Source organism: Squalius cephalus (assembly GCF_949319135.1).
Source record: "Squalius cephalus genome assembly, chromosome: 5".
Taxonomy (NCBI): domain Eukaryota; kingdom Metazoa; phylum Chordata; class Actinopteri; order Cypriniformes; family Leuciscidae; genus Squalius; species Squalius cephalus.
In genome coordinates this window covers 37,708,097-37,733,953 of record NC_137126.1, presented here as the reverse complement: position 1 = coordinate 37,733,953, position 25,857 = coordinate 37,708,097, and the positions used below count along the sequence as shown (strand labels likewise).

At 37.7% G+C, this 25,857-nt stretch overlaps 3 protein-coding genes across 3 annotated transcripts in view; 1 reads left to right on the top strand and 2 right to left on the bottom strand.

Annotated features, from left to right (window-relative positions):
* LOC307158154 (connector enhancer of kinase suppressor of ras 2) overlaps positions 1-14,506 on the bottom strand; it is a 46,931-nt gene extending 32,425 nt beyond the window's left edge. The window contains exon 1 of the mRNA XM_079870478.1: positions 13,793-14,506. Within this exon, the coding sequence (XP_079726604.1) occupies positions 13,793-13,856 (64 nt within the window). The 5' untranslated portion in view covers positions 13,857-14,506. The remainder of the gene's footprint in view (positions 1-13,792) is intronic.
* Positions 14,507-16,230: 1,724 nt separating this feature from the next.
* On the bottom strand, positions 16,231-21,028 carry LOC307158175 (uncharacterized protein). The gene is made up of 3 exons (XM_079870517.1): positions 20,844-21,028; positions 20,274-20,439; positions 16,231-18,697 (listed from the first exon to the last, which is right to left on the bottom strand). The coding sequence occupies exons 2-3, from the start codon at positions 20,431-20,433 to the stop codon at positions 18,057-18,059; spliced, it is 801 nt and encodes a 266-aa protein (XP_079726643.1). The 5' UTR covers positions 20,434-20,439; positions 20,844-21,028; the 3' UTR covers positions 16,231-18,056.
* Positions 21,029-21,354: 326 nt separating this feature from the next.
* On the top strand, positions 21,355-24,669 carry hmgn7 (high mobility group nucleosomal binding domain 7). The gene is made up of 6 exons (XM_079870523.1): positions 21,355-21,751; positions 22,616-22,642; positions 23,018-23,047; positions 23,336-23,383; positions 23,517-23,624; positions 23,967-24,669. The coding sequence occupies exons 1-6, from the start codon at positions 21,737-21,739 to the stop codon at positions 24,024-24,026; spliced, it is 288 nt and encodes a 95-aa protein (XP_079726649.1). The 5' UTR covers positions 21,355-21,736; the 3' UTR covers positions 24,027-24,669.
* Positions 24,670-25,857: the final 1,188 nt, after the last annotated feature.

The window sequence follows — 25,857 nt, the reverse complement described above, 5'->3', positions numbered from 1 at the left end:
CCAAAACTTACTGTCAGATTCTGGAAGATGAATTCTTCAAATAGTGGTAGAAGAGGATATGGTGCTGGTCCTTCAAGAGTCACTCTCAATCTGTCTGTCTATAAAGCTTATAAAAAACAGTCTTCATGTATTTCACAACACTTCAGCTTGTGATTCTTATTAAGAGGGGGTCATTTTTTAGCCAGATTCGGGGGTCAGATTCTTAACCTAACCCAAGTCTCTGAGACCCTGACACCTTGCTCTTCTGAAGACTCCAGGTAGGTTGCAGCTCTGGAAAACAGTGCTGGAGACTAAAGGGTTCCTGATGGTTTCACACTTAATTCTTCACCTTAATTCTTCATTCTTTTGCAGTTAACATGTGTCTTTTCTTCTCCACCTGTATTTGTCTGACCCTGCTGACCTATTGAGCATTTCACTGTCCAATGGTCATGCCTTAACTGCAATTTCTAGTTTTGCATTAGTATTGCATTCTTCTCATGGGCATTTAATAATTTTTGACTTTTCAGTCTGAGTTAAATCTCTTTTTTAGCTTATTTTATCTGTACAAGAAAACTTAATATACCTAATAAACCTAATAATTCTGCACACCTGAAAATAAGGCATTTTTCATTTCCAGCCTTCATGAACAATTATATATCACTTATAAATGATTAAATACAAAATTAATTGTAGTTATTACGATTAATGTGGTTTGGAATTGGTCAAATGTGCCTGGAAAAAAAATATGATCAGAAAATCAACGTGCCTAATAATTCTGCACACACTGTATATATAAATATAGCTGCGAGCAGCGATGAAGGGCCAAAGCCGGCGGCACCGCCACCCCGGTGCCTTTTGGTAACTAAAGGCAACAGGGTTGCGGTGCCACCGGCTTGGGCCCGTAATCGCTGCTCGCAGCTATATTTTCTTTTTTAATTACAATTATACATAAATAAGTGAAATACTGAAGTGAAAAACCCTGTCACAAGCTTACAACCCGAAACAATGAGAATATATGTGACAGGGTTGAGTGTGATGGGGGTTTTTTTGCACAAAATGGCCACTGTTCCTGTGTAGGAGAGTATAGACCATATATGGCAGCAATGAAATAAGTACATTGTATATACTTATGGATTATAATAATCCAAAAATAATCATTTTCCATCTTAATTTTATGTGATGGGGTTGAGTTGTTAAACCCTTTTTATTATACTGGTTGAAACTCTCATCACATCCTGAGCAATCAATAATAGAAGTGGTCTTCATATAAAAAATGTACATAGCCTATATCTTCTGTAGAATTTTCAGGACTGAAAAATATTCGTCCAATCATTGCATTCGGGTCAAAAGGCAATGATAGGATGTCCTACCTGCCAGTCAACATATGTATTTCCAAACCTCTGTGCAACCCGTTCGCACAGACATCACACGTCAACACCGCTACAGAGAGCCACACTGTAAAAAATATTTTCATGATTTGTTATCACAACTTTTAATCTTTTGTCAAATCAACTTAGATAATTAATGTGGTTCAGATAACGTATATTTTGAAGTTCTATTTATTAAACCATAATCTTTTGTCAAATCAACTTAGATAATGTTGTTCAGATAACATATATTTTGAGTTTCTATTTATTAAACCAATCTCTTTGTTGCATTAACTCAATTTTTTAATTTCAATGAACTCAAAATTTTAAGGCAACCAGGTAACTTACATTTTTAAGTTAAACCTTTAACTTAAAAATGTAAGTTACCTGGTTGCCTTAAAATTTTGAGTTCATTGAAATTAAAAAATTGAGTTAATGCAACAAAGAGATTGGTTTAATAAATAGAAACTCAAAATATATGTTATCTGAACAACATTATCTAAGTTGATTTGACAAAAGATTATGGTTTAATAAATAGAACTTCAAAATATATGTTATCTGAACCACATTAATTATCTAAGTTGTTTTGACAAAAGATTAAAAGTTAAGATAACAAATCAGGAAAATATTTTTTTACAGTGCACCTTTTACAGTTCCTCCTGAACCAAAACAACGAGCTTATGCTTCATGACATATTGTAACCTGGTTGTAACCATAATTACAAGATAGCAACTGTGACTTTCTACTCTGAGCTGTTCCTCTGTTTCTCTGGCAACACAATGCCGAAATGAATTAGCTAAATCTGCTCTGGCTGTGTGCAAGCGACCTGCGCGTTCATGTGTTTCAAAGGAGGCGTGGCTTTGGGGAACGCTCTGAGGGGAGAGTGGGATCTAGTGCTTTCAAAACCAACTTGCTATTGCTAGCCGCTCCGAAATTGCCTACCCTTTTAAGCTTGACAGTACCCTCCCTGACTAATACGATTCAAAAATATGAATAAAAAGTAGGATACTATACTTGACATCTTCTTCACCACTGTTAAAGAGACCTGAATGATGTGATTTCTGGTAAGTGGAGAATAGTTGGCATGACGGGGTTTAGTTCAGACTGAGGGACATAATTTTATAGTCTGTTTTTTATTAAATATCTTGCTTCTTCTTTTTGAAAAAATATTTTTCACAAGAGAGTAACACAAGTAAATACTTACAATATTGCCAAAAAACAACTATAGACACTGTCCACATTTTGTTAAATATTTTCAAAGTACAAATTCAGTGAAGTGCCTCGGACATGAAGACAAAATGCTTTCTGTGTCCCTCCACCTTGTCGTTGTATTGCACACACTACAAGATCACGTGGTAATAATATCAAACAGGTTTTAAAAATAACGCAGCGTCGTGATCTTAGTCTGTCCCGAGCAGTCACGTTATTTTTAAAACCTTTTTGATATTATTGTCACGTGATCTTGTAGTGTGTGCACCTGTGTGACCTGCTCATACTTTACGGCCATCGGCACTGCAACATGCACCAATTTGACTGCAATCCGGGGATTTTGTTGCAGACCTTAGAAAACTGCGAATTCCAGCCAAAAATCATGTAGTGTGACTGTGAGCATACCTTTAGCCATTGAGCGTAAGTTACTATGGCAATGAATACTGCTAAAAGCCAAACCACTTTCATGGTGCCTAAAACCCAGGGTTGGCACAAATGAAACTGAAACATACCTGGCTAACCACCTAAACATGCTTCATGGTATAGGGCCTAGGTTTTATTCCACAAAAATAGTATTGGAAGAAAAAAAAAAAATATATATATATATATATATATATATATAAAAATGACATACTAAAAATATTTGAATATATAGGCTATTTCTATATTTTATACAAATATTTAAATGTTTAATATGACTAAATTAACATGACTAAATAAGATTTCACCAACCAAAAGTATTTTTTAAAAGTCACATCAGATAGATGTATACATCTTCAATGTATAAACTATCCATTTTCCCCTTTTGCAGCGTAGTCTCTGCATATTAAGCTGGGACAGGAGAGAGTACTTCACCATGGAAAAAAATGGTAATTATCATGCATAATTACATGCATTACTCTATGAGAATGGCCTCCTTTAAGAAACACACACGCATAATCTCTTCAAGTCCACTCATCTGGTTTACATCCCACCATCTCACATCTGCGCTAACACATCTACGCTGATCCAAGAACAGCTGACAAAGGGAAAAATGAATCTGGTCCCTCCCACTAAGAGAGGTGACTCATCGTGAGGAAACCCCTTAGAAAATGATCAAACACTCACTCAGAGACACACGCTTGCAAACATCCTACCATTCCAAGCCCAGTTGCTGCTGTTTCAGGTTCTGATACACCCCACTTTGGACACCAGACATCTTGGAGATCTTTTTTTTAATCTGTTCACCACCTGTATTTATACTTCTTGAAAGTCCTTTGACCATCCCAATGATCATAAATGACAGAACATGTCATAGATTTAGTCTCTGCTCAAGGCTATTCTTTCATGATATCACAAAACGTACAGCCTCACTATTAGTGATCAAATACTAAACTTTACAGTGTCAGTAAAGACATTTATAATGTAGCCTAACAAAAGATTTCTATTTCAAAGAAATATTTATTTTGGACTTTTGCTCTATTCAGCAAAGAATCCTGAAAAAGTTTATCACAGTTTCCACAAAAATATTAAGCAGCACAACAGTTTTCAACTTTGCTAATAATAAGAAATGTTTCCTGAGCAACAAATCAGCAAATTATGATTTCTGAAGGATCATGTGACACTAAAGACTGGAGTAATAATGCTAAAAATTCAGCTTTGTCATCACAGGAATAAATTAAATTTTAAAATATATGAAAATAGAAAAAAACTAAATTCAAATACTATTTCACAATATTGTTTTTTAGTGTATTTTTGGTCAAATAAATACAGCCTTGGTGAGCATAAGAGACTTCTTTCAAAAACACTAAAACAATATTATCTACTGGACTCTTTTGAATGGTGTGGTCTTTTATAATTACGCCAGTAGGTGGCGACATATAACCATCATTAAATGAATAGGCCCTAAGTCATTCATCCTAAGTCGGTTCAGTCAAATGCACAGAAAGGAAACAAGCAACTGTACTCATGAGTGAGTCACTGAATCATTCACTCAAGCAATTCGTGAATCATTTACTCAAACAATTCAGTCAACAATAGGGGTGGAACGGATCGCAGTTGATACGTGATCCGTATGGACCAGGGGCCTCATTAACGGTTATAAATGAGGCCCCAGGTCCCACGGTTCGGCACGCATGTGATTCGTGGTTTAACTGATAAATGTACCCATCATAGAGTAAAAGTTTATAATTTGGACGTTTTTTGTCTTGCCAATTTACACATTCAAACTATTTTAAACACGGAAGAAGAGGTGAAAATCGGGACTCGTGCATTATCTGTGCGCACAGCATAACACACAAGAAGTGAGAGAGAGAGAGAGAGAGAGGGAGAGGCACGTTTCAGACAGCGCTCAAATACAGAATTGATTCCTCTTTGCGTTTCCTTGCCCTTGAACGGACACATGAACACAAAATTATGTCAAAATACCCATTTAAATGGCCGTCTCGACAAGTATTCTCTCGTTTAGGCCTATGTCATAAGTGAACAGTTGAGAAAGAAACAGATGTTTGTCAGTTTTTTCGGTCCGTGGAGTCTGTCTTGACAGCTCGCACCTAATATTATTTATGTCTGTGTCATTAATATTAATAAAACAACAAAATACAGCTTTAACAAAGATGAAACTATATTTAATTTCTACAGTGAACAAATAGTGTTATTTTACTTTCAGGCTTAATTATTAATTTATGTAGGCTACCTGAAAAGCCTACTACTGATAGACTTTGTAACTTTGTTATTTAGTAGGCTATTCATCTCTGCTTAATTTGAGCATTTGTTCTTATTTTATTACTGAATGTTCACTTGTTTTAAATAATGTGTGAACTTTATCAGTTAGGCCAGTAGTTTCTGATGTAGGTAGCTATCGACGAACTTCAAGTGAGCTTTAAGTAATAAATGAAAAGCAAAGTTGAAGTCTTTTTTTTATCTCTTAAAATACTCAATTTAGCAACCTAGATAGCCTATCACTATTGCCTCTATCAAAACGAAGCAGAAACGCTGTTAGTGTGAAAGTGAGTGTTTTAATGAATTCATAACACGCTTCATGAAGGTTCGAAACCTTTGCGAATCATTTGTTTCAAACCAGTGATTGGTGATTCGAACGCTTTGAAACAGTGACTCATTTTATGAAGCAAATGGAACAATTGATTCAAAGTTTCGAAAAGCTTTGTTTTTCCTATCACTAGCCTGTTTCACGCGTGTGTGACAGGTTGAAATCTTGGAATTTAAAACTATGCATGAGTGGTGAAGAATAATTTTAGATAGGCCTATATTTGGAAGGTGATCCACCATTTGAAATCATTTTAAATGAGTGCCTGGAGCATTCTGTATTAGTAGGCTAAGAGAACCTGACCTTCACAGCTTCAGAAAGAGCAGGTAATGAGTGATAAAACACTCAGCTCAGGCAAGGTGACGGAGTGCAAAGCACTTTCCCCACAAATGCAGTCGATTTGTTTGGGGTTTATTAAATTGAAGGCATTCATCAAATAAGTTCTTTTGCAGTATCTGAATCAGCACAAGAGATAATGTTTGAATTGAGCTCAACACCTGTGCTGGTTTGACCTCTGTGTTTTTGAGTTCACTCTTTTACCCATCTCCCCCTTCAGACATCCAGTCTTGTACATCTATTTGAATGTTAGTTTTTCAGAAATCCAGACTGTGTTAAGAATTTCCGTGAAATAGCTTGATGAGCACATTTTACTTCATATTCAGCCTTCATGTAGGCTGTAGAGCACGGTGCTATCAACACCAAGGTTATGGATTTGATTTCTAGGAAAGTAAGACTCATAAAATATATACCCTGAATGCAATGTAAGTCACTTTGAATAAAGGAATCTGCCAAATCCATAAATGTAAATAGTGAAACAGTATGTTCTAATGGGGCATTTCAAATAATACATGATTTTTTTTTTTTTTTAAGATAGATAAATAAAATAGTTTTTGGAATACACTGGCAAATATATGGCCTCAAAGCTAACTTGAACTAAAAGCCACAAATTTCCAGACTTTTATTTCATGGGTATGTATTAACTGTGTACTCCGTGACTTAAAGGAGAACTCCGGTCAATTTTAACATTGAGCTCATTTTTTTGTACATTTGGAGTGCTGTCAATACAGAGAACAACGACAAAAATCGGTGTTGCCTACACCGAGTTATTCTATTTTTAAAATTTGCACCCTGTTGACTTCAATGGGGCAAGTACTAAACCTGCTTTTAGGCTCTTAACATCCTTGATGTGTCATTACAAGTGCACAGAAAATGTGAGTGATTCCTTCTGAGTGAACACGAGTGGATCTGACTGCAGTAGATGTAAAAGATATGTATAAATATGATGTTATTTAAGCCAGCGCAAATACCTGTTTACATCCTGTTTTTCGGTTGAAGTCCAAAGTAGTCGATTGCCAAGTTCACGCGCGTGATCATAGGTACTAAACCTATGCGCGTGAACTCGGCAATCACTCACATTTTCTGTGCACTTGTAATGACACATCAAGGATGTTAAGAGCCTAAAAGCAGGTTTAGTACTTGCCCCATTGAAGTCAACAGGGTGCAAATTTTAAAAATAGAATAACTCGGTGTAGGCAACACCGATTTTTGTAGTTGTTCTCTGTACTGACAGCACTCCAAATGTACAATAAAATGAGCTCAATGTTAAAATTGACCGGAGTTCTCCTTTAAGGTTAGTTTGATGAATACATCTGCCAAATTGCAATGAAACTATGAAAGTCAAGGACAGGTGCTAAAGTTGTATCTGTTGGATAAGAAAATGCAGTGTTGAAATAGAATAGTGTACTGCAAACTAAACTGTCAACTATTTTTAAAAGCATTATGTGAAGCAGTATGCATTGATAAACATCTCAAATCAATTCTACAACATGACCCTATTATGTGTAAAAATGGTTATTGAGCATTTTTATTGATTTGTTTTATTGCGGTGTCTTATAATGTCTTAATTCTTGGTAGTCTAATTACATAACGAGTCGAGAAAAGGGCGTTAAAAAAATATGGCTGTTATAACTTGTGATTTCTTTATCACACTGAAAATTGAAGGTCAAATTGAGCACTTTCCATTATGGAATATAGTATTCAGGCCAGGGCAGTGAGCTCTGTTGTATAACGCACATTTTGGCAAATGTATTACAGCTCATCCGGGATTTTCATGCTGACAGAACATTTGCATGCTGTATACTGCAGCAACAGTGAAAGTAATGTGATAGTAGGTTATTCTGATCTGAATTTGAAACAGCCAACATTTAATGGGATAATTTAAATAATGGGATAATGTTTTTAATCAATCTGCACTGTATGACTAGAGAAAACAGAGAAAAAGGGCTGTGGTGTTTCAATTTGCCAGAAAGTTATAAAAACTTTAACAACCATAATACACTGGGCTCGATCAAACTGTATGTGAGCGGGGATACAAAAATGCAGAAGTACAATCTGTAGTTTTCACAAAAGACTTGGAGCTGTCAAAAGCCTGTAAAGTAAAACGTGACTTTAGTTGACCAATAAAGGGAGATAAATGGGGAAAGATTACACAATGTTCAGTTACATATACTGCTGACATTGCAATAATACAAAGCTGGTTGAAAAGGCAGAGGCATTTGATTATTTACACATGGACATAAGTCATCTATTAAAACCCCTAAAATATACAGAGATACAAACAAGCTGAATAGGTTTGCAAATGAAATTAGATTTTATTAGATGAAACAGGTGAGCCACCAGGGCTTACGGAGTGTGCACTCATTTTGTTAACAGAGAACAGTGGAGATAAATGCTCTGATAAGTGACAGAAGAGCAACAGTAGCAATAAACACCGGGAAGAACCAACGCAGTGAGACAAACTCCAAATAGTACATTGTACTGACAATTTTTTCTGTTAAACGGAACACATTTGAAAGGACTGCAATATCAATACCATATCATAACTACAACTATATGGATAACCTTAAAGGGTTAGTTCACCCAAAAAAGAAAATTCTATCATCATTTACTCACCCTCATGTCGTTCCAAACCGTTAAGACTCGTTCATCTTCGGAACACAAATGAAGATCTTTTTGATGAAATCTAAGAGCTCTCTGTCCCTCCATTGCAACTGACACATTGACACTTCAAAAAGTTCATGAAGAGATCGTAAAAATAAAACAATTCAACATTGAATTGACCGGTTTTACAGAAGCTCAACTGAACCCGCTTGATGCGCGAGAACAAACCTCATTGGTTCTTGCTGAAGTTCAAACGTGCTGCGTAACACGAGAATGAACCTCATTGGTTCTTGCACGTCATGCAAACATGCTTGAGCTTCCGTTTACCACAACTGAAAGCCTAAATTAAATTTCTTCATCATATAAAGCGATTGAGTCTCTTCAGAAATTTTTTGACTAAACCGCTCAATTCAAATGGATTAGTTTTACGATCTCTTTATGAACTTTTTGAATCGTCAAACTGTCAGTTGCGTAGCTGTCAATGGAAGGGACAGAAAGCTCTCAGATTTCATCAAAAAGATCGTCATTTGTGTTCCGAAGATGAAAGAAAGTCTCACGGGTTTGAAACAACATGACAGAATAATGACAGAATTTTCATTTTTGGGTGAACTAAACCTTTAACAATAACTGCTGAACCAAATGCATATCCACAGTCCTAACTGTCATCTTGGGTGTAAGACCCTATCATATGTCAACCTGCATGACGATTTTTCAAATGTAAGCTGTAAAGGTCAAAACTGGGCATGCAGCAGAGTTTTATATTACAAGATGTCTGTAATGTTAGTGGAGGAAGATTATCCCTAGACGTCATCAGCACATGCCACATCTCTGCATGCCAGTTTTTTTGCAAGTGTAAGAAAACGAATGAAATACACACATAACAGAAATATGGCAATGGCAGTTGGTCCAAGACTACAATTTAGGAAATAAACAATAAACACAAAACAATCACGCTGAGAGATGTTTTCTTGTGCAGAATCTCTATGAAAATTTGATGCAAAGCAATAGAAAGCATCACTACCAGCAAAATGACCCAGGATCAGGTGCTGAGGTCTGACAAACTCTTTGTCAGCAGTAATTGTGAAGATTATGCACAAGCAGCTATAGTTTGCAGTTGCATCTGAGACAGTGAACAGGATTCCTGAAAATGGAAACCATCCTGCACAACTGGCCGTGAAACCTAGTTCTCTAAAATACAGAACTAATCAGTGATCCTGCACAGGGGAGAATTCAATTCAATTCACAGTTATAGCACTTTTCACAATACCGTTTCAAAGCAGCTTTACAGAAATGTTACAATTAAGAGTAATGTCAATTAAATAGTGTCCATATTGCATAAATGTACAGAAAATATTTTATGATATTTTATCAATTTGAGTTTGTAGTCTATAATCAATTGTGATCAAATATAAAGAGTGTGCACCACGAAACAGTGTCAAGAAGAATGTCTCTGTTGTAATATCCTCAAGTGCTTCCACGCAAAAACAAGCATACAACGTGACCAGTTTAGTCCAATTAACAAAAAAATAACTATTTTGAGCTGGTTCTTTCCTGTGAATCAAAAACATACGGAGCAATAATCCGATTCATGAACAAATGACTCTTGTCAGCCGGTTCTCTTTAGTGAATCAGAAACAAACAGCATGATCAGGGTAATCCTATTCACAAGCAAATGACTGTTTTTAGAAGGTTCTTTTTGGTGAATTGAAAACAAACAGAGTGACCAGAATAGTCCGATTCATGAACAAATGGCTGCTTCTTTTAATAAATTGTTTTAAAAAAACAAGTTAAAAGTGTTTGAATTAATTCTACAAATCTTTACTGAACTGTTTAGTATATGTAAAATTCTGTAGGAAACGCTAACCCATTAAATACATGAACTTACGAGGCTGTTATTCCAATAATAGCAATGAAAGAAAGACTGATCAACTATGGGGCATTTTTTGCCTAAGTACAGTGCCCTCCACTAATATTGGCACCCATGGTAAATATGAGCAAAGGTCGGCTGTGAAAATAAATCTGCATTGTTTATCCTTTCGATCTTTCATTCACAAAATTCTAACCTTTCATTGAAGTAAAACAACTGAAAGTGGGGGGAGGGGGGAACTCACATTATGAATTAAATGTTTTTCTCTAGTTCACGTTGGCCACAATTATTGGCACCCAATGATTGCAGTGTATTTTTCCCAAGATAACAGCTCTGAGTCGTCTTCTATAATGCCTGATGAGTTTGGAGAACACCTGACAAGAGATCAGAGACCATTCTTTCATACAAAATCTCTCCAGATCCTTCAGATTCCCAGCTCTAAGTTGGTGCTTCTTCTCTTCAGTTCAGCACACTCAGTTTCTATAGGGTTCAGGTCAGAGAACTGGGATGGCCATTGCAGATGCTTCATTTTGTGCTCAGTGACACATTTTTGTGTTGATTTGATGTTCGTTTTGGATCATTGTCCTGATGGAAGATCCAACCACGGCCCGTTATAAGATTTCTAGCAGAGGCCGTCAGGTTTTCAATTTTTGTTGGTATTTGCTAGAATCCATGATACCATGTATCTGAACAAGATGTCCAGGACCTCCAGCAAAAAAATAATAGGCCCACAACATTAAAAATCCAGCAGTATATTTAACCGTGGGCATGGGGTACTTTTTATCCTTGTGTGCACCAAAGCCATCTAGTAGGTTTGCTGCCAAAAAGTTCATTTTTAGTTTCATCTGACTATAGAACCTTTTGAAGTTCCAGTCGTGTCTGACAACTGAATATGCTGGAGCTTGTTTTCAGATGCATGAAGAGGATTTTTCTTGAAACTCTACCAAACTTGTGGTGATGTAGCAGCTGTTTGATAAAAAAATGTAGGCTTTCTGACCCAAAGCCTCAACTAATCTCTGCAATTCTCCATCTGTGATCCTTGAAGAGTCTTTGGCCACTCAAACTTTCCTCCTCACCGTGCATTAGAACGATATAGACACACGTCCTCTTCCAGTCAGATCCATACCATCTTTAGTTGATTGGGACTTCTTAATTATTACCCTGATGGTGGAAATGGGGATTTTCAATGCTTTGGCTATTTTCTTACAGCCACTTTCTATTTTGTGAAGCTCAACAATCTTTTGCTGCACATCAGAACTATATTCTTTGGTTTTACTCATTGTGATGGATGATTAAGGGAATTTGGCCTTTGTGTTTCCTCATATTTATTCTCCTGTGGAACAGGAGGTCGTGGCTGGACAATTTCATGCTCCTAGTCACCCTGGTGTGATAAGAAAATGTAAATATGAATGATAATTGTGGTCAACATGAATTGGAGAAAAACATTGATTTCATAATGCGAGTTTCCCCCCACTTTCAATTATTTTACTTAAATGAAAGGTTAGAGTTTTGTGATTTTTTTTAATGAAAGATCAAAAGGATAAACAATGCAGATTTATTTTCACAGCCGCCTTTGCTCACACTTACCAAGGATGCCAATACTAGTGGAGGGCACTGTACATTAATAGATACAGGAGAGCCATATAATTGGCTTAAGAATTCCATTAAAGTATGGGTGTTTTGGACATAGAGATCACAACCATTATTGATTCACCTGTGTACACTTGTCCATTATTAGATTGGTGGCAAAGGCTATCTGACCTTTGAAATGCTCATGAGTAGCATGAGCCGCTGAATGTCATGTGCACTAATGCCCTTAAACTTCACTTCAGATTGCATCTGATCTTGCTGGTATTTCGGCCCTATGTCTCTCCACCACAGCTGCTCCATTGTGTCCTACTTATATCGTCTGTGTATCATCCATCAGTGTGTCTTTGCATGTCATCTAAAGAAGAACATGTCATTAATGGAAAATTATTTCCAATCAGATACCAATTGTCATGTCAGACTGTATAGCTTTTTGAAAATGCCGTCAGTTTTTCTCAAAAAGGAAAGGCCAAGTCCACATCCCTGAGCTATAACTGCATGACGAAACCTGCTAGTGTCTTCAACTATCGGCAAGCAGCATTCGGATAGCCTTACTCTCCCTTGCTTTCTTCTGGATGGGTTTATGCAAAGCTATTTTAACCTAGTTTTCCTAAAAACTAAATACTATCTATTTTTATGTTACTGTACAATTGGGATAGACACAATAATCTCTCATAAAATAGGTAGACGGTCTATCTAATAAATATAAGTACAAGTGAAGCTGAAATTGACACTATTATTATAACTATTATGATTGTTAGAAGTACATAAGAAATAAATAGGTCAACTAGTTGGGTGAATTCAGATTGATTGGGACATTTTGGTCATTGAGATGACTGGGGAAAAGTGTCCCAATCAACCTGAATTCACCCCTAATAAATAGTTAAACAGAAATAGGTAGAAGTAACATAATTCAAGCAATGAATGTACAATCTGTTTCCAGTAACAATGGAATAGATATATGTCCACATTAGGATAGTGACTAGAAGCAAATAAATAAGAACTAGTAGGTACTGTGTCAAAGTTAATATACTAGTCACTGTAGGAAGCACAAGAATCTAAACAATTGAAATTGAAATTGAAAAAGATAGGCTACTAATGGATTACTTATGGCAATTAAACCCCAAGTACTAGTGACATAAAAATAGATACTAATTAGTTTAAAGTAGTAAATGTTTGTCATGGGGGACTGTCAAAACTCAGCTGGTTTCCACAGATACCGTCATCCCTCTTCTGGTCCCTAGATTACGCGCATCTGCATCGCAGCACAGCGCGCGACGGCCTGGTTCTGTCCATGGTGCTAGTTATCACTGCGCGAGAGGGAGATTTATTCACTGAGGCTGGAAACAGCACTCTCTCTCTCTCTCTCTCTCTCTCTCTCTCTCTCTCTCTCTCTCTCTCTCTCTGTGTGTGTGTGTGTGTGCACATGCACGTATGTGTATATTTAGGTACTGTATGAAAACGCCATGTCGCCCTTTGTCATTATAACCGTTTTTGCTAATCTACTTGCAAAACACGCGAGCGCGCGCACACAGACACACATACACATCATGCATCCATCCCCAGACCACACGCACACCCCCTATTGCGCGACGCGTGTAGCGCTGTGCAGATCACACACACCATGGTGCGCCGAGCAAAGGCGCAAAATGGCACACAAGCGCGATCAATACCTCACTGCACGGCACAGGCAGCGACGAGCACAGCCCGCATGCAGCCGAGACGCTCTTCCCGCTCACCCATTCCTCTCCCACCGGCTATAGGTCATGCAGAGGTACATCGGGGGGACAAATGTTTTTTTTTAGTTTTTTTTTTTACCTTTCATCCAGTCCAGCACCTGCTTTGGGGACCATTTGCTGATGGGTTCCATGACCAGCGCCATGGCTGGTGTGCGTTGATTTCCCGGTTGAATTGTGTATGGAGCGCCCGGACCATCCGAACCCAGAGAAACAGATCAGAACCGCCGTTAGATCACAGAGGCACATGTGATTCCGTTACATTGACGGCAGCGCGCGCGCGGCAGGAGTCTTGCTGTTGGATACATCCTCGCGGAGGACTGCGACGGAGAGATCCACGCGCGCGACTCTATCCCCGCCCCCCCTCCAGCGCTCTCTCTCTCTCTCTCTCTCTCTCTCTCTCTCTCTCTCTCTCTCTCCCAAGTGTGCACCTGCTTCTCCAGTCTATCGAGTGGAGATGCGGGGGGGGGGAATGTGTCTCTCGCCCCCCTCCCTTCCGCGCTCGCAACGCTGCAGTATCACATGGGTCAGCGGTTCCGTGAGCGTGGGGACTGTTCGGTGACACTACCGATAAACGCTGAACAGCTCCACTGGGTCCGATACTGAGCGCGAGATGCAACCGAGTGCCTTGTAAACGGCTACTTGGTATGCGTGCTTGTATGCGTCTCTCTCTCTCTCTCTCTCTCTCTCTCTCTCTCTCTCTCTCTCTCTCTCTCTCTCTCTCTCTCTCTCTCTCTCTCTCTCTCGGTTCCCTCTCTCTCGGTTGGACCGTTTCGGGTCTACACGAGCTCGTTCCTCCGTCTGCGTCTGGAAAATTTCTGCGCGCCCGTTCGCTTACGTCACCGCAGCCCAATATCACTCGTATGGCAAAAGTCAGAGTGTGCGCCAGCTAAACCAATAGCTGCTCAGCAGAGTGAGGTAACCGCAACCGACCGAGCCAGGGAAACCGGGTCACCCGATCAAATAGACAGAGCATGCTCAAATGATCGCAAATGCACATAAAGACTAAATAGATTGGGGGTGCTGGGGCTCCGGCTGTGGGGCAGTAACAAACAAGAATGTGCGAGACATGCCGAAAAAACATGCCACTATCTAATAAATGTATAATCATTGTGTATTAGGTTTTTGATCGTTGTTTTGTACATATGTTTCTATTTACGTAAATATATAGGCTACTTATATATATGAAGTCCGTCGAACGTTTTTTATTAATATTAACATTTTTATCAGGCTCCTATGTAGGCCTATAGGTTTCTATAAGTACCGACATTTCTGAATAGGCTGAGGCTTGGATTTAGTGAGTTTGAAGTGAAAGTAATTGATGAACGTATAGGCTACTGTGTGCGGAGAGCATTCACTCAATATTATTATCTCATTTTTGGAGGCTTTTGCATCGGAGGTCTTCACACACACACACACACACACACACACACACACACACACACACACACATATATATATATATATATATATAAAACATTAAATTTTTTATTTCATCCTTTTATCTCCAGTTACACCTCTGTATATATTTATATGTATATTTTTTAACTTTAAAATTAATTTTAGTTCAGAAATTCAAAACACATGCACAAACATCTCAAAAGGTGTATTTGACTCTATAAATTGCATTTACTTTTCAGATCCAGCACTTAAATGAGCATTACATCATTGACCCATATGCATTTACATTCCTGTCCCACTACCACAGGACATCAAAATATGGCAAGGAACTAGATTAAATGTTATTTTGGCCTGGGCAACTTCCAGGACTAGTGGAGAGAGAGAAAGAGAGAGAGCGGTCCATCTGGTATTATGGTTTGCAACATGGTGCCAGGCTAAAGAGCCCGTTTAGATGCCCACAGAGCAGCGACAAGAGTGTGAAGTAGCCATGTTGGCACAGATCAGATTAACACACACACACACACACATGCAAACACATTTACAGATCACAGTTAACAGTTAATCCTGTTGATGATGCTGTGAGTTTGGCTCCTGTGTACCGGTGCCAGGATATCAGCATGCATACAAACACACATTACTCATGGCCCATTAACTGTTATGTCTGCACCTCCCTGAATGTGACGTCAGAGCGACGTCAAAACATCATGTCAGCAAAGGCATGTAAGCTATTTCCATTCATTACTACAATAAAATGAAATTCTTAATATAGCATATATTAATGTAATGCGTGTATTTTAGCTGTAAACATCGATGTAATGTACAACAGTTGAGGTCTCACAGCTCTGGGTTAAGGACAATGCCATGGCCAGTATGACATAACCCTTGATGGTGACATTGGCCGCCGTTCCGAACGCTCCCAGCAGAGGGCGCGAGCACAATATAAGCATTTGTTCTCTGCGCCTGGGTGTCATTTTACAGTAAGAACAGCAGGTGGCAGTATTTAAAAACACTTATTGAACAGTTTCACATTATTGAAACATTACCAAAACATCTAATGGGAAAAGGAATTGATTTAACTGAATCATGGCACTATATATAGAACTGAGGACATAAGCTCATAAAGTTTAAATTCATTATTACCGCTTTATTATGATTACAGGGAAAGTGAAAGTAGCATTTAGCAGCAGGAATGATGGAGATAAACAACATTTGATTGGCTGTTTAGGAGGAAGTGGTAACATTTATAGATGTCATTACACAGTTTACACATGATAGCATGACTTTGGTTCCTCTTCTAAACATACCATGTTGATGGAAGCTTACAATGGAAGAGCAGAGGAGAGGGGAGGATTGTGGATGAGTAAAAAGAAAAGAGGCACTCTGCTATTACATTGGACTTGTTTGTGGGTTTTCTGAGGGATTTGCAGTTGGTCACAATTTGTCAGTCTATGAGGTCTGGAAAGGATGAAATAGCATTTATGAAAATGAAAATTAAAGGAATGTTCTAAGTTAAACAAAAGTTAAGTTCTATTGACAGAATTTGTGGCAGAATGTTGATTGTAACAGAAAAAAAAACATTTTAAACATTATAACAGAACTGTGCCTAAGTTTTTTTAATAAAAAAAAGCACAAATTGCAGTTACAGTAATAATTACATAGGCAATTTAGTATTTACAATGGAAGTAAAGAGTTCAGCAATCTGGAAAGTCTAAATATAGAAATGTGAGACTCATGTTTGTTAAAGCACTCATATGAATAAAAAAAAAACATTCATAATTCACTACTATTCTATCTGTTTGCTCCATGTTAACACAGGGCATTACAGATAGTTGTCACATTGCTTGTGGATATCATGCTAGATAGCAGGTACACAATTTAGAAGTAAACTACTGTCCAAAAGTCAGTTTAAAAAAAAAAGAAAAGAAAAGTAATTAACACTTTTATTCAGTAAGGATGCATTCAATTGATCAAAAGTGACAGTAAAGACATTTATATTTGACAAAAGATTTCCATTTCAAATAAATGCTATCAAAAAACCCTAAAAACAAATTATATCACAGTTTTCATAGTTTTTTCAGAGTAGTTTTTCAGAATTGCTAATAATAAGAAATGTTCATTGAGCACCAAATCAGCATATTAGAATGATTTCTGAAGGATCATGTGACGCTGAAGACTGGAGTAATGATGCTGAAAATTCAGCTCCATGAAAAAAATTACATTTTACAATACAACATATTTCACAATACTGCTGTTTTTACTGTATTTTTGATTGAATGTATTTAGCCTTCATTGTGAGCATAAGAGACTTCTTTAAAAAAAAGATACTGACCCCAAACATTTGAACAGTAGTGTAACTTTACATAGACAAGGTCACAAGTTATCACACCCTATGATAACATGTATGTGCCAGAGAAACAAGCGTGCAGCCATCTTTAGAATTTTGTCTTTGAACTTCCGTTTTTGCGCTAGCTCATATTTCTATAGCATCCGTCTTGGAGAGTAATAAGCTTGTGACATGGATTTACATATTTTAGAGTTAACGAAAGTTATCATGAGCATTGTAATGTTTGAAGTGGATGTCATAACAAATGTCAGTAAAACGGGAAGAATTTAAAACGAGCGGTTCATTCATAAATCTGTAAGATCTTACCATCATACAGTGGAAATACAAACCAGAAAAGACAGAGCACAGCGCAATGCTGAAAAGGGGCGGGTCTACATAAGGTCTATACTTTTGAAACACTGTGTATGTTAATGTTCATTAGTTTTGCTTTACAAAAATCCTGGCATGAGTCAAAACAAATCTCTGGTAATCAACATGCCACAAATGATGTGGGTACTGAACGCAGAACATTCCTTTAACAACACAGATAACTTTAAAATACTTGTGTGTTGGTCAAAAGACAGGAAGTTTTATGAGGGCAGGAGTGTGTTTATAAGTGTGGCTACTCATCTTCTGAAATTCGCAGCACAGGTGAGCTGAAGTGGGAGGTGGCTGGAGCTGAGCAAGTGCTCAAGTATCGCACAACATTATTGGATGAAGAATCCAGCTCTTCTTCCTGACTGGTTGTCTGTTCTTTGGCTACAGTCAGGCTGGTGGGCACCAGTGCCGGCATGACGTCAGCGCCCAGCAATGAAGATCCGCAGCACGCCATGTTTTGCATATGTTGACAAAACACCTCCAGCATTTGGACCTCCAGATAGCCGTTCAACATGGAGTTGGTGAGCCTTCTCTCCCAGCCTGGGCTACTCTTCATGACAAGATACCCCTCGTCCTGCTGGCTTACACCCATTGCTTGTTGACTTGGCTCCAAAGAAGGCTCCAGAAAGATCAAGTCCTGAGATTGAAGCAGTGGCCCGTCGTCCGGTGGGTTAAGCAGGTCTGGGTTATGAGGACTCCAGTGCTCCAGTCGGTCACCTGCAAGCCGGAGGTCTGGATAGTCCTTGTAGAAGCTGGGACAGCACCACGAGCAATATAGAGTCATGCCCACGTGTTCCTCCCTGCTACAGCTGTGAATGGGCATAGCGTTGCTGGGTGCAGAGGACCGGCACTGCCTTGGCTTTTCCAGGCCTTCGGGCCTGCCAGCTGACATGAAGAGAGAATGTTTTAGGCACCGCTATAACCAGCCTCATTTTAACATAGCACAAAATAAATAGCCAAAAAATGTGGAAATTTGTAGGAAAGTCCAGAGTTTGGAGCTCACTTGATACACTGAATGACAGTTTGAATGTCTCCATACAAATGCCGCTTTTGTGCAATTCACTTGAGCACTCACCAAAATGAGGAAGTACTTGGAATTATTTTCTTAATTTTCCTTTTTATGTATTGTAGCTGTGAGCCACTCAACTGAATTGAAATATTAGCTTAAATGGACTTGGAATTTTGTTGGTTTATTCTATTACACAATATTATCACTTGAAGTTGTCATTAAACTGAAATTACGATCATCTTTTATTCTCTATTGTGCTGTTTATATGAGTGACAGGTTCTTGAATAAGAAATTTTCGACATTTTTTAAATAATAATCTCAAATTGATTAGGTTGTTGTCGTTTGTGAGTGACAGGTTGCTGGAAGGGAATTGTCACGGCAAGGGGGAAGGGAAGTTAAAGTTTTTGACTAAAGATTACGAGGGCATATGAATTTTTTTAATAATGTAATTTATAAATAATAATAATAATTTATAATTAACATTGCAATATTTCATTAAAAATAAGAATGGACCCTTTTCACATTTCCAGGGTTCTCAGAAGCGGAAGTCAACATAGTTGGGTAAACTTCTATAGCAGTGAATGGGAGATGACAGCAAATATAATTTTTGTATTTGCATTTGCTCCAAAAGCAAAAGAAACATTTTGTTATAGTGTTTCCAAAACTTTCCAAAAGAGGGAAAAAATATAGAGATAGATTACAGCAGTCAGAAGAGAGAAAGATGTCGAATTTGCTATCACTTCCTTAGCAGTTGTATTAGAAACAGCATTGCAGCGTTAATTCGTTTTTTTGTCATTTACTGCCAAGGTAATATCACTTAAAGTATAGCGTTATAAATGTGTATTACATTTTTTAATAATGAAAATACTAGATTTGCGATAAGTTGAAAGTCCGTGAAAAGGGGCCATTGTCAATTTTGATTTCATGGTGACTTTAAATACATAGTTCACTCCAAATTATATATATTTTTAAATGTCACCATTTACTCACCCTCATGTCAAAAACCTGTAAGCATTTTGTTTTTCTTCATAAAATGAAAGTTGTTTTGGATTTTCATTGAATGGACATATAAATAGTTGAAACATTCTTCAAAATATATTCTTCTGTGTTCTGCTGAATAACTGAAATTATACAGCTTTGTAACGACATGAGTGCATAAATTATGACAGAATTTTCATTTTTGGGTGAACTATCCTTTTAACCACATGCTCAAATGTAACACCTGAATTTAAGTGGCTTTTCAGTTTGTGGGTTAAAATTATCAGCAGAACCACACTTCCTTCCTGAAATTTATTTTTGTATTTATTGACTGTTCCCAGGACCTGGGCCACATTCAGTCTATAAGTGATATTGCTTCATTGTTCATCTCCCAATGCTATCAGTCAGATCATGACTTAATGTTATTTTTAACACAGCCTCACCCCAATAACCCAGAATTCTGTGGTCTCTCACCTCTCACAGTTCGTGGTGTCAGAGGTGATCTGGCAGTGGCGTGTGTCATGCAGGGGTCGGGACAGGTCGTGAGGGTGGATGAGAGTGTGTGAGACCGTCCATCATGATTTGTTGTGTCTTCTGTGCAGTTCAGAACATGAAGGAAAGCTTCTCCAAGCATGATAGCCTGCGCACACAAACACAGATCGAGCCCCAGTGAATATACATTTTAATATTTACTCAAGAAGAAACTTGAATCAAATACAAAAACAGAGTATAATAATACATAAGATGGCAAAATCAAACATAAAAAAGGCATAAATGAAATCAAACTGAAATGAGGAATTAAAAAGAACTGAATGACTGAGTATAGTGCATACTGACTGCACTTCCTTCCTTAATAAGTTCTTTAATAAAATCCTTTCAGAATATAGAAGATTACTCCAATTGATGTAATCAGATCACACGAAATGCCCCAAATAAACTGTTCAAAAACCTTTAGACAACCAGTTAAGAAAACAAAAGCAGATCGTTATAGCCTAGTCACAACTATCTATTTATAAAGAATATAGATATCTATAAGAAACTTACCAAACGTTTTAGAGTGCTGTGCCTTTTTGTATGGTTGCAGAAAAACAGAAATCTCAAGAGTGACAGTAATGCTCAGTAATGTCCAATCTATCGTGTCACTTTCAGATAGTTCTCTCATCTATATATCTGTCTGTCCATATATCTATGTCTGAGATGTTTTCTCTGAGCTGGCGTCTCTGATCTGGGTAGCAGCAGAGGAAGTAAGCAGTTATAGATCACAAACCCTAACACACACACACCCAAACACTTACACAGATTAGGCCTCTGCTTGAACAAAGCAGAAGTGAGAAAAGTCTTGTGGCTCCTCTTCTCTATTACAGATTGCCACATGTGACTGCAATTTCATGTTTCATTATCTTTGCACTTCGGAACGTTTTCATAGAAAGAGCTCATAACTAAGGTAAGCTGCTCATCTGCTTAAAAACCCCTTCACAGATGCAGCTATAGCATATACAGACATAGGAGGGTCTGACTTTATTCCTGGGGTTAAACGTGAGCTTTTCCTTTTCACATCAATACTGTATGGCAGAGCATTATTTGGTGCAGAATGCACTCACATCAAACTATATTTTTAACATGTTGGGAGGGAAACTGAACAGGAAGGTCCGCCGTTGGATTTACACCTCAGGATTTCGCGCGTAAAAGCACAGCGGAGGTAAGAATCTGCCTCTTCTGTGGAGGACTCAGACGCCCGCTGATTGGACAAGCGGAACATCAGTCACAACATGGCCCCGCCCCCACCCTCCCATTCAACCACTGGCTCTCTAATGTAGCCCTGTGTTTACTACAGAATTAGTGCATAGCGGACGACAGTCTCCTGAACTGTGAACTACGAATCACAAAAGATAACCTGTTAGTTTTGCATAAAAGAAGAAAAATATCCCAAACTCAACATGCCCAAGAGAAAGGTATGTAGAAAAGCCGAGCGCGGCGCACGGCTACACTTTTGCCCTTACTAATCAGTCGTGAAATTAGGAAGCCCTCGAGACAATGTTTTTTTAATAAAAATCCAGGCGACTTCTTTAGAATCAGTGGGCAGATAAAAAATCGTTGTTAATTTTGCGATTTTTTCTGCCGGACCGCGGTGTTTTAGTCGACGGTGGTGCGTTCAGCAGGAGGGTTTTAGTGGAGCAGAGCTGTGCTGAAGCTCGACTTGATCTCATGCCCGTGGAACCGCAGCCATGCTGCCCTCTCTCTCTCTCCATCTCCAACACAGCGCGACGTGAAAACCGACGATTATAAGCGCAATCGTGGCCCAGGCGCTGTAAAATGGGGATTAAAAAATAGCTGGATAACTCTAATTTTCTGAATGGTGGTAATTTTGCGAAAAGGCGCTCGCGTTTTTAAACAATTTTAACGCATTTTCTTTGTTCGCCATGGAAGAGGAGTGTCATAACGCCTGCTTGCCGCCAGGTGTCAGCGTTGAGGCGGGATAATCGCGCCCCTCCTCCTTATTCAAATGTGTGAAGCCTGTGAAGTGAAATGCCTTCGTGCAAAATAATAAATAAAAAATCGGCTCACCATTTTGCACTGCCGTCCGCTGACTTATAAATAAACTTATTCGCAAAGCCTCTCTGATAAAAGTTATTTGAACTTTGATAGAGCTAACCACACGTTTTTCAGCCACCCCAGCATGTTGCTCACATTTACAAACATGCAGAACAGTAGATCCCAATGTTTCTACAAGTTGCCTTTTTGATTTTCCCGCCATTTATGTTAATAAAATTATAGATCATGTTCTAACTTATGATATTTGTTTTGTTCTTTTGCAGGGAACTGATGGAGAAGTCAAGGAGGAGGTACTGAAAGAATATTCTAAGAATATCTTAAGCAATTTTGGGTTGCAAATTTTAAGTAATCACAACCATTACAAATGCATTACTTACTCTATATCTACATTTACACTTATTTATTTAGCTGTCACTTCTTGAATTACAATTACTGAATCGAATTACAAACGAGAAACACCACAAACAATTTGTCATAAGAGCCAATAATAGCCTTTATGTAGTACTTTAAACTGTGCTTAGTTTAAAGTATAAGCTTGCTTGGTACACACAGAAGGTGAAATGGAGAGAAAGTACAAGATTTTTTAAATAGGCGTTACAGTAAGTATCTGTTCTCTCTTACCTGCCCTCAAATAAATAGATTTTTTTTCTTTCTCCCTTTTGTAGCCTCAGAGAAGGTCTGCTAGATTATCGGCGGTAAGTTGTTTTCTTTTTAAAGAGATTTTTAATGTTACCATTATATAATTATTTTATTTTTAAGAAGTCCTCAAATGTCTTCAGGAACTTTAAACATAGTTTCGGAAATTATTAGCACTGTCTTGCCAGACTTTTCCGTTAAGATGATCTGTAAAATTCAGGATAGGACAGAACAACAAAGACCATGCTGTGCTCTATTTTAACTATTCATATGTTCATTGTTTAGGTATGCATTTTTCTTATCAAAGTAAGTTTGTGAATTAATCATATATTTTCTTTTCCCTTCAGAAACCAAACCCTCCAAAACCTGAACCCAAACCGAAAAAAACTCCCAAGGTACTTGTAGTAATTACACTTTTAGTGAACACACTTTTACTGATACTCTGTGTCACTTGTTTCCATGATTCGGTTTGCCTCATATGGATTGCTCTATAGTCATTCTTTTGCCCTGTCTTTTCCTCTCTGACAGAAGGAGAAGGAAGTGAACGATAAAAAGGAAGAGAAAAAAGCAAAGGCAAAGGCTGAAGAATCCAAGGAGGAGAATCAATCAGAAAATGGCGAGACTAAGACCAACGAGGTAAAAAAATTAAATAATAATATATACACACACACACACACACACATCGGTCTACCTCAAATCATACATACACTTTATTACTGTCACTATTAAACAACCTTTACTTGGCTAGTCCCTTGAAAGAAAAAATGAAAAAAGTTTCATTTTAAAGCTTTTTTAAATTTTAAAGTATAAAAAATACTGAGTAACATAGTTCAATTAATTCCCTAAAATGAAGACATTGATAGCCTAAACTAAAGTGAAATTTCCAAATGTCACCTCCTCTATTTGTAAAGAATGATTCTGATTGGTGCAAAGGCATTCCTGTTTGATTCTCATGGGTTTGTCCCTTTTATTACACAGGTTGAGAAAACTCCAGAAGAGGAGGGAGAGCCCGAGAAGGAGGACCCGAAGACAGAGTAGCACCACGCCTGTCCATCCATCCGTCCATTCTTTCTCTTTCCCCCTTTCCTTTCTTTTATCTTCCTCTCTTTCCCAGTTTTCTCTCCCTCTCCAGCTCTCTCAACAACCTCCTCTCTGCCCATCACCACCAGAAGAATATTTTTATCAGCGAATTTGTAAATACTGGTTCAGGTTTTTAGCACAAAAAACAAAGCTGACTAAACAAGTCTTGTGTTCGGCCGCGGCTGTATCAGGTGTTTACAACACGAGAGATGTGGGAAAAGGCGGCATCTTTCTTTCGTTTAGTTGATTTTCTGATTTTAATTCTTTCCTTTTTTTTCTTTTTTTTTAAAGCGGATGGTCTGTAGCTTGGTTTTGGAGTGGGAGGTGGGAGGAGGCTCTCAGTCTGTATGTCCGTTAGTGCTTGTGATGTTGCTCTGGAGTCTGTAACGTTTCTGTACGGGGTTTATTTTATTTTTCTTTTAAATGTAATGGATTGTCTTTAAGAAAGAGGAATGAGTTCAACAAATGTAGAAGAAAAGAAAGAAAACAACTAAAGACTGCTTACATTCCAGGTTCAGCATTAGATGGTGACTCCTGGCGTTTTTAAGAATCATACCACCTTTGCAATTTGTTGAAACATGTAACTGGGCTTTGTTAGGAGGCCAGAAAAACCCTTCTGTTATTATAGAGGACTTTTTTGAAATTACAGGATTCAAAGAAAAAAAAATTTATGCGTTTTTTGGAGTTTTTTTAACACTGAAAATTCATCTGTGAAAAAGTACTTAGTGTCCCCTATAATTCTCTCGGTCTCACTCAATAAAATCCATCATTGGAGTTTTCCTCATAATGTCTGCTGTGGTCTTTTTCACTGATTTGGTCACTATGTATTAAATACTGTCTTAAATACAGAGTTTCTCTGCATATGCTGTTCTATAATCAGTTATCAAGTGTTTATAACAGTGGTTGAGGCAATAATCTAACTGTAATAGCGGATTTCACCACTGGTTCACGTTGCATTTAAATCTTAACAAATGATCCTAATCACAACAGCTGAGACAAACACTGTAAATGCAAATATGAAAACTAGTTGAGCCATAACTTATGAGACAAAATAGGTTTTTACTCTTAAAGTCATTGCATACATTGAAAAAAAAAACAGTCCTAATGAATGAGTATTTTATCAAGCTGAGACGTTCTCAGGCATCATCATCCCGAACAAATATAAGAGGTTCCAAAAATGAAGAGAAAATCTTATTTCTCTGGATTTAAAGATTTGTTTGCAACTATTTTCCATCATTGAAAGAGTAAAAGGCCTGCAGATTTGCTGGGATTATAAGGGACTTTAAGAAAAGACTTTGTTTATTTGTACTTTTTCACCTCCCCAATTTTATTGGTGTGCATTGCTTTATTTATTTATTTATTTATTTGCACATATGAATTCCATTATAAATGTATATTTTGTTTATCATCTTGAATAAAAAGATTCTGAGACAAACTGGATAGAGAGCAAAAAGGATGCTCTCTATCCAGTATGCTCAACAGTCACCATGTAAACACTTTGTGGCTTTAGAAAAAAGCTTATTTTTTTATTTAGTGTTAGAAAATTGAGTGTCCCTTAGACATTAAAACTGCACATAAATGCATTTTAGATAGCTTTGAAAGCTATGATTCCGACCCTTGCTGTGTGTCTCTAGTTGATGAATGAATGCAAGCATCCATGACCTCTTAAGTTTGAGTCATCTGAGAGGCAACACACTGACAACATATTCTGCTCTGCTCTTCATAACTATGCAGAAAACATCATATCAGGACAAATAATTTGCGTATTAACATTTTAATAACTTTATTG